The sequence below is a fragment of the Kryptolebias marmoratus genome, linkage group LG6, assembly GCF_001649575.2.
Source record: "Kryptolebias marmoratus isolate JLee-2015 linkage group LG6, ASM164957v2, whole genome shotgun sequence".
In the NCBI taxonomy this organism is placed as follows: domain Eukaryota; kingdom Metazoa; phylum Chordata; class Actinopteri; order Cyprinodontiformes; family Rivulidae; genus Kryptolebias; species Kryptolebias marmoratus.
Genome location: NC_051435.1, coordinates 16,695,191 through 16,704,263, shown reverse-complemented (window position 1 = coordinate 16,704,263; position 9,073 = coordinate 16,695,191). Strand labels below are relative to the sequence as shown.

The 9,073-nt window shown below is 44.9% G+C and overlaps 1 protein-coding gene across 7 annotated transcripts in view; it reads left to right on the top strand.

The window, feature by feature from the left end:
* Window positions 1-9,073, top strand: part of si:dkey-100n23.5 (cyclic AMP receptor-like protein A) — a 57,924-nt gene that overhangs the window by 37,586 nt on the left and 11,265 nt on the right. For all 7 annotated transcript variants that reach the window (XM_017410323.3, XM_017410321.3, XM_017410320.3 and 4 more), the window contains one exon: window positions 5,211-5,358. In XM_017410323.3, coding sequence (XP_017265812.1) covers window positions 5,211-5,358 — 148 coding nt within the window. The remainder of the gene's footprint in view (window positions 1-5,210; window positions 5,359-9,073) is intronic.

Below are 9,073 nucleotides of genomic sequence, written 5' to 3'. Positions count from 1 at the left end.
GGGGGGGGGGGTTCAAAGAGTGACTGACAGCATGATAGATGGAGGCCCCGAGACGAGCGAGCGCGCGAGCCGCTCGGAGACTCCGCGCCGAGTCGCGATGATTGAGTGAAGGCGCGCAGGTGGCGGCCGGGCCGAGGCCGCGAGCCGCCTTTTACGAGCCCGTGTTTACTGCGGTCGACCGTTTGCCCCTGATATTATATATACACGACGCCAGCCCCGTTGTGAGCGGCGGCGCTCGGCTAACACGCACACACATCCACACACACACACAGGCACACACACCGTGAGACACACACACGCAGCCTCTCAGCCAGGCATCGCCCGCAGCCACGCTCTCCTTCCCACCGCTGCCTCCCCTCATTCATCTTTCATTAGCCCGGCTCACACAGGAGAAGCAGCCTCTACCTTCACCCCCCTCCCTCCCCTTCCCTCCCCTCCCTATCTAACCTCCTCGCCTATTTTCTCCTTCCGTCTTATCTTGGTGTCTCTCGTGCGTAATCTCTTTTGTTTGTCTCACTCGTGTCTTGCTTTGCAGCCTGTTATTTTGGATATCCCTCCCTCCCCCCTCGTCCTCGTCCTCATCCTTCTTGTCCTTTTTTTTTGTCTCCTCATCCTCACTCCTTCACCCTGTTGCCCTCCTCTCTTCCCCTCCGTCGCTTTCGGCCTTCGTTCTCCTTCCCAGCTCCTGCTCCTCCTCATTTTTTTATACCTTTTTTTTTTTTAAATATCACGCTCCTTTTCTTCCTTTTCCTGTGCCGTGCTGTTTTCTCTGACACTCGTCTCTGCCCCCCTCCCCCTCCCCCTCCCCCCCTTCTCTCTCCCTCCCTGCTCTCTTTCTTCCTTTCATTCCGCTCTCCCGTCTCTCCCTCGATGGAGGGGAAAAGGCTCTTCGCCTCTAATTGCGGCTGTTCCGTTGCCATGGCGCGTGTTGCTCGGCGCTGCGAGGTGCTGTCTGAGTGTGTGTGTGTGTGTGTGTGTGTGGATGTGTGTGTGTGTGGATGTGTGTGCGTGGCAGGCAGATGATTGCTTGCTGCCAGCTCTCGTTTCCCGGACGCCGATCGTGTTTCTTTGCGGCGGCAGGGAAGAAAAAAAAAAGGAGAGAGAGGGAGAGAGACGCCAGAAATAGCCCCCCCCTTCACAGAGACCCAGTCACTCTCACCGCTGCGCTGACAGAAACGCGCGCGCACACACACACACACACACACACACACACACACCATTTCCTCCCTTTTTAGTCATTCTCATCGCATGTGGCTGAGGTTATGCTGCATACACACACAGCTTTTGGCACACACACACACAGCCAGTAATGTGTGTTTATTTATATCTGCACGCGTCCGACTTCCTCCCCGATTGTGTGTGTGTGCGCGTGTGCGCGCGCGCGCCTCCCGCGTCTCTCGGGAGGCTGTGTGGGGATTCCTGATTTATTTCACCTTTAATGGGAAGTGAAATGAATGTGAGCAGCAGCTGGTCTGCTCCTCGGAGATACCGCGCTACGCTAACCCAGAAAACAAGCGGCGCGCGCTCCGAAATGGTCCTTTTACTCCGACAAGCGCCGAGGCGCGCCGCTCTCCGCTTCATTTGCTGCGCTGTTGGTTTTATTTAAAGCCGCGTGAAGACACTTAGTTAACACCTTTACCCAGGACGACGCGAGGTGGGGGCTCCTCAAACAGGCCCGACCTCTGGCCTGCCCAACTTTTGTTTTTTTTTTTTGTTTTGTTTTGTTTTTTTTTATTCCCTCCCTCTGTTCCAACTTTTCCAAAGGTTGTTAGAAGGTAAATGGAGGCAGATTAATAGCAAATAAACCTTGAAACCTCACGCTGCAAAAGAGGATAAGAGAGGATTATAACCAGATTTGTGGAGGAATCTCTCTAATCATCTTCTGTGGTGTTCTCCTGCAGTTGTCAGAAGGTTTTAAGGGGAGGAGGGAAACAACAGCTTACTCCAGCATATTAGTTTTACAACTACAAGTTCAGGTGTCCTGCGTTTGTCATTTTTAAGGAGGGAGCAGTAAACTTTCGGTGGCTCTTTCTTTTTGGACATCAGTTGGATTGCAAGAACTTCTTCGTAGTTCTTCTTTTTTGTCTTTTTATAAAGAAACAGTGGCTGTTTGTAGTTATGCCGCGCTCCATTTCCCTCAGGAATCAGACCCAACCCAACCGGTAGGGTTTTCCAGTTGTTGTGCTCAGCATCCAGGCTAACTACCAGAAGCAAAAACAACTCAACACCAATGGATTTCTCCACATTGTCCATTCGAAACACTGCAGCGACACGTTCACCCGTAGTGGTTCTGTGTGTGTGACTGGATCGCCGAGATACAAACTGACAAAAGTGAAAGTAAAGAGGCTGTTTCTGCACCCATCACAACTTTTCCAGAGTGAGTCAGCCATATTGGTTTCGAAGGTCGGGCCTGGTCAGGAATCTCAGACTTTCCAAGTGGTAATTGTGACTTTTAGTTCCAGCTGATTTTTTTTCCCAACTTTGAGCTCGGAAATTTTGACTTTTGAGTCCCAAGCAGTTGGTACCGTTGGAATGCTGCTTGTTGGCGTGCCATTTCCTTAGCTCCTCCTTCAGCGTTGGAGCTTCATGGCACGAAGGGTATGGTTTGTGACGCGGCTCATCGACAATGATTGGTCGAAGCAGTTTAAAAATGCTCATCGCAAACTATGAACCCAAACATAGAGACGTCATCCTGAACTGTATCAAAATGGTGCCATTTGAAAACGTTTATTCTAGTAGTTTCCCGAAATATATTTATATTTAATTCTGAAATGCATCAAGTTTGTCAGACTTCTACACCCCAAATGGCTCTTCTGTGGACATATTTTTAGTCACTTCGGCTGTTTTCATAAGTAAACAAAGTCACGTGGTAGCTGACCCCAAAGAAACGCACCAAAGTGCTTACCAGTTGAGAAACCACCCTGAAAAACAAATAACCAAACTTAAAAAGTGAAGGATGTTACCACTTATTTTTCATAACACTGAAGGGAGCTTATAGCAGTCCAGTATAATGGGTTTCATCAATGGTCATGCCACCAGCTGTCCTTATAGTCTGGTTTGATAACCATGGGAAAGCTAAATGTTACCTAAGCCTAACTGTGTGCTGTTTGGTTGACAGTATGAGGATAACCTTGGAATACATTAGTTACAAAAGAAAACATTGGTAAAAAGTCTTAATTTCTCGGTGTGGCTGGGCGATCAGGAAGAGTTCTGGTTGAGCCAAACGTCAGTGTAACCAGCAGAACCTATTTTGTTTTTAGCCCTCCCCCAGATCTGTGCGCTGCAACAATCCGGTCTTTGAGTTCTGCAGGCAGTTTCTTTGACCTCACAGCTTGGATTTTGCTCTGATTTTCAGCTGTAGGAGGCCTTCTGTGGAGAGGTGGGTGCCTCTCCAAATCAGGTCCAATCAGTTAAATTAATGACAGATGGACTCAAATCGAGGTGTAGAAACATCGCAGCAGCGATCGGGAGAAATGGGAGGCATTTGAGTAGAGTTTGAATCCTTATATAAATGTGATGGTTCATTTTGTGTTTTTGATAATGTCATTTTAATAAACAATTTTTTATCACTTTTGTTTATAAGTAAATATCTCATGAACCACTATGGATTCTAATGAGATGCTCAGAAGACAATCCTTTGATTCACATCTACAGCTGATTACCTCAACCCAAATCAAAATGGCCACCGCCAGCCCACTGACCTTAGAAAACACAAAAAAACAACTACAACTCAGTCAATTTTACAGATCTTGAGCTAAAATTGGTTGTGAAATTGGTTGTTTAAACTGCTGACGTCAGCCCCATTTATCTGTTAGGCTCTTGTTCTGAAACTCTGTTTTCACTTTGTGGTTTTGTGGCATTGAATGAAAAATAAAAGGGATTTTAAAAGATTGTCATCAGGTTGCAACATAACTGAACCGCACAAACTGAAGAGGGTCCAAATACTTTCTGAAGCCACCTTATGTTACTATAGCAGCAAAGATTTGTCGGTTCAGGTTGAAGGCAACGCTGTTATAGTATGAATCACATGAAGAATTGTTATTGCTGAAGGTTTCACCAAAGAAAATCATTATTTAATAAAAAAAAAAAAAAAAGAAGCAGATCTTATCCTGTGGCTGTCAGTCAGCAGAGATGAGCGGCCGGAGAGTCTCACATAACACCTTGTACCCACGAGAGAACAGTGTTTCTTTCAGTCCTGTTTGGTTTTGTGTCCATGCAGCTTGGGGATAACTTTCCTGACCCCAGAGGTCAACAGATGTGGCCGCTCGGCTCACGCCGGACGCCCCAGCCCACGAACACACAACACGTGTAGAAAATGCCACGAGCCGCGTGCGGTTTGATTCTCTCGCTAATAGATCAATAAAAGACATTAGTGGCAGGCAAAAACCCGGAGAGCAGCGCTAATACAGGGTTAATCCGGGGTTAATGGCCGAGCAGTGTCGCTCACACAGACGGCCATTACTTCTCCGCCACGTCGCACAATATCGGTTGCTCCTCTGGCCATGCCCCGGGGTTCCCAAAATTGAAACGAAAAGGAATAGAGGATCAGCCTCACGAGTGACGGTCAAAATGAGATGTCTGGGTGGATCGAGCCGGCTGCAAAGAGCTGGGAGACGGAGCAGCGGGGAGGCAGGGCAACGTGGAAGAAATTTGCACATAGAAATAATAGAAGATGGGGAAATTGAAATTGTGGTCAGGAGAGGCTGGAAGCAGAGCTGAGAGAAAGTGGTGAGAAGGAGAGGAAGCGAGTTGAGCGCTCTACACGTCTCCCTGTCCTTGTAAAGTGCTGCGTGCTGTCGAAGCAGCAGCCAAGAATGTGTCAGCCCAGCCGTCTCACGCTGCCTAATGGGCTCTTAAACGCTGATATAAAGCTCGCTCGCTCTTTCACCCTCCCCTTTTCCTCTCTTGCTCCTTCTTTTTCTGCCTCCGCCACTTGCTCTCATTACCTCTCGTTCTCACCCTGTCCCTCACTCTGTCACTCACTTGTCCTCTGCCTCTCTTTCACTCGCCTTCTGTTGCTCTATCAACCTCTAGCTGTCTTTTTTTTTTTTTTCTGTTTTTGCCCCCGCCGTCTTTCTTCTCCCTCTCTGACTTCTTCGATTACTTTGTCCTTACCTCCTAAGCCGCCCGTGCAGGTTGTTTCTTTATTTAAAACTTTACAACAATAAAACTCAGCCCTTCTCTATGTCTTTGTCTCTCTCCTCCACCAGACTCCATAACGCCTTCTACCCCATGGACCCCTCGTTCCCCCTGACCCTTTTGCATGTCCTGTCAGCACCTCTCCATGGGCTGGCCAACGCTTTTGTTTTTGGTCTGGACAAAGAGTGGTGGAGCCTATTGAACCCAACTGGCATGCAGGTACACACACTAAACACACACAAACATGTAATATGTTTAATACAAATGCTTTTAAATATGAATTATCACATAGCAGTCTCCTTTGAATGGTGAGAGCAGCTGTGTTGTACGGTTTGGAGACAGCAGGACGGACAAAAAGACAGGAGACAGAACAGGAAGTGGCAGAGCTGAAGATGTTGAGGTTCTCCTTGGGAGGGACAAGGATGGACAGGATTAGGAATGAGGTCATCAGAAATACAGCACAGGTTGAGGGACTGAGAAATAAAGTTAGAGAGGCCAGACTGAGATGGTTTGGACATGTGCAGAGGAGGGACAGTGGCTATATTGGTAGAAGGATGTTAGAGACGCAGCTGCCAGGAAAAAGACAAAGGATGCAGTTAGAGAGGACATGGAGGTAGTTGGAGTGAGGACAGAGGACACAGAAGACAGAGTTGGATGGAGGAGGATGACTCACTGTGGTGACCTCTGGAAAGGGAACAGCTGAAAGAAAAAGAAGAAGTCGTCTTCTTTGAATAAAGACCAAGCCACTTTCTGTTAGTCATTGTAATCAGAAATGGTTTATTGTGGTAAAAACTTTAGAAAATTTACAATCATCCTAAATGGTTTGTGAAACACGCTTATTGCTCTAAGGTGTCCTGGGTAAACATGTATGCATCGTGTTGTAGCCCACACTTACAAAAACAGTATTTAAAAAAAAAAAGTGCTTGATGTAAATCTGGTTTAAGTTCATATTAAAGTTGTCACTATTCTTAGCTCTTTTCTGCCACACTTGGAGTGCTCCCTGGAAGTTCAGCTCAGATTTCTTGCTTACAGTCTCAGCGTCAGCCTCGAACACACACAACGCGTGAACAGAACACTGATTTAAACCAGCCGAGGATCCTCTTTGTTCACGAGAGCTTCGAACTCAGTCAGCAGGCCTCGTCAGGAGAGCTTAATGTCTTCAAGATTGAAGAGTTGCATCACGTCCAAAGTGGGGGGGGGGGACCATGGCTGTTATTTTCTGCAACATCGGGCTGCGTTTTGTGAGTTTCGTCGCTCATGGTCAGATCCTTGATGTTGAGTTCAACGATAATTTCTTAAAATGCCTCGCGGAAAACATCCAACACACCAACATTTCTGACAAATTGCGTGTTTACCACCTTGCCAGATGTGGCTCCTGTTTTCTCTCCACCTACAAGCTTGAATTGCCGTGGCACGTTCGGAGCTTTCGGTTGTTTGTGTATAAGGAGCACATCTATTTGTCACTCGAGCTAAATTGTCACACTTTTGATCTTGGCGAGGTTTCGCCGTGTATTTCTCATTCACAGCGCCTCTGTTCGTGCGGCGTTTTTTTTTTTTTTTTTTTCTCGTTCTCACACAGTCACTACTGAGCATGTTCGTTGGAAATGTGAAGTTCGGCGTCGAGTCTTTTTCAACACGTGACGGGGAATCGACACACTGGAGGAGATCTAATGTACATCTCCAAGTGGTCCGAATAGCGCTTCATTGGTTGCGTCGGTTTATCACAGAATGACGTGAATACTTAAAAGTCTAAATTTAAACCAGGTATGGTTTCTATCTTTTATTGGCGCAGTGTGCCACTTTCAGTTTTTATATATGTTCCTTTACAAGCACCTGTTACTATTACAAAATTTAAATGGCTCATTTGCCGTACTGTATGTGCAGCTATTAAACTTAAATGATTATGACTGAGACCACCGACCAGACTTTTTTTTTCAAAATTTGAGTCTGGAAATGGTGAGTCAGTTTCTGGTTTACTGTGCATCGTCTCTCCCTAGTGAGCAGCCAACTGCAGTATCTCCTTTAATACAAAGAAAAAAAACCGTCTCTGCTTCTTTGTTGTCGACGTTTTAGTTTTTTTTTGCGCATTTGATTGATCACTTGGCTAAAGTTGCAGTAGTTTGCAGTTTTCTCAACTTGTATATTGCATATACATGCATTGGGATTCTGATTTCTGCTCATTTCTGGGCGGCTGTGGGTTGAGAAGGAAGAGCAGATGTCTGGATGGGATGGCCCGTGGTTCGATCCCGGCTTTTCCCCCGCCACAAGTTCAAACGTCCTTGGGCAAGTCAATAACTACAGGTTACTTCGACTGAATGAGTGAATCTGACTTTGTGCGGTCAGTACAACTAGAAATGTTCTTTATAAATGCAGTCCATCTGCCGTTTCTACAGTGAACACATTTTCCGAAAACCAGGATAAGCACCATCTTCCTAAGAAGTATAACTTGAGCTTTTATCCTGGGTTCTCAAAGCCACAAAGTTGGTTTCCTTGTTTTGCTGGGATACATTGTCAGGAAATTCATTCTGAGAACCTAACTTGCCCTGAAGCAGGTTATGATTCAAATCAGTGGAAGTAAATGAACCACCTACTGACTAATGAATTCCTTTAGAAAAGAAAAAAAAACATCCAAACAACAACACAACCCTTTTGTGTAGGTAAGAGTCTGTTCTTTGTCCTGTGGATGTCCGAGTTGTTAAAGACCTTCTAAACCTTTTGGTTTTCCCAACGAGCCACTGAAGATCCGTGTGGAGGAAACTGCTTTTCTGCAGAGACTTAAAGTGTCCAGTCCCGTACACGTCGACTTTCTAGGGTTTGCGTGTAATGTTGAAAGTGTCATTAGAATTGCTGGAGAGTTTGCAAACTTTTAGCCAAGTAAATACTTTAAACAATAAAAGCCCCGGGTGGAAATTAATCTTTGTAAATCAGCTCATGTCTCTAAGACAGTTGAACAAAACTAAATCCGCCGCTTCAAAATGAGACCCAAAGTGCACTCTCAGCGCATTAGTTTAAAAAAAAAAAAACTATTATAATTATCAAATCTATTTTTAATCTTAATAATAGGGCAATTCAATTAATTAGCCTTTTAATTTACATATTCACACTGTAAGCACTTCACATCTTTGCTGCAACTGTGTTGATTATATCATTTGTTTAAGATGACTGTGCTTTTGTTAAGAAATATGCTGATCCAAATTAATATTTCCGTTAAATTCATAATCCGTTTTATCCAGATTCGGAAAGATCAGTTGTTATTGTTATTCATGGTGAAATAAGTCTATATGTAAAAGTACTCTGGACACATATAAAAATGATGGGATTATCTGAAAATTCAGGGATCACCAGTTTTTATAATCTGTGTGGAGATGAACATGAAAATGTGTAACAAATGCGACATGAGTGAATCCACCATTTGTGCACTTTAGTCATAAGCATGTATTTTTTGGGGTTGGAGTTGGCCAAAAGGATTAAAAGGCTAAAAGAAATCACTAAAGTCAAGAGAACAACTGTCTCCAACAAAGTTTCTTTAGAAGATTTTTCCATCCTTTCGTCAGTTTGTTTATTTGTTCCCAGGCCAGCTGTGAGACATAATCTCTCCAGCGAGTCCAGGGTCTGCCCTGAGGTCTCCTCCCAGCGGGACATGTTTGAAACACTCCCTTAAAAGGCGTCCACGAGGCAATTTTTCTTTACCAGATGTCCAAATCACCCTAACTGGCTCTTTTGGATGCAGAATAGTGGCTATTGCCACTTTTTAATGGTGGAGGGGTTTGAATTTCTCCCTAAAAAACCCAGAAACTGTGTTGCTTGGGGCAGTTTGCTCCTGGTTCTGGATGAGGGTCCAGGCAAAGCATGATTTAGTAACCGTTACAATGTTTATATATATATATATATATATATATATATATATATATATATATATATATATATATATATA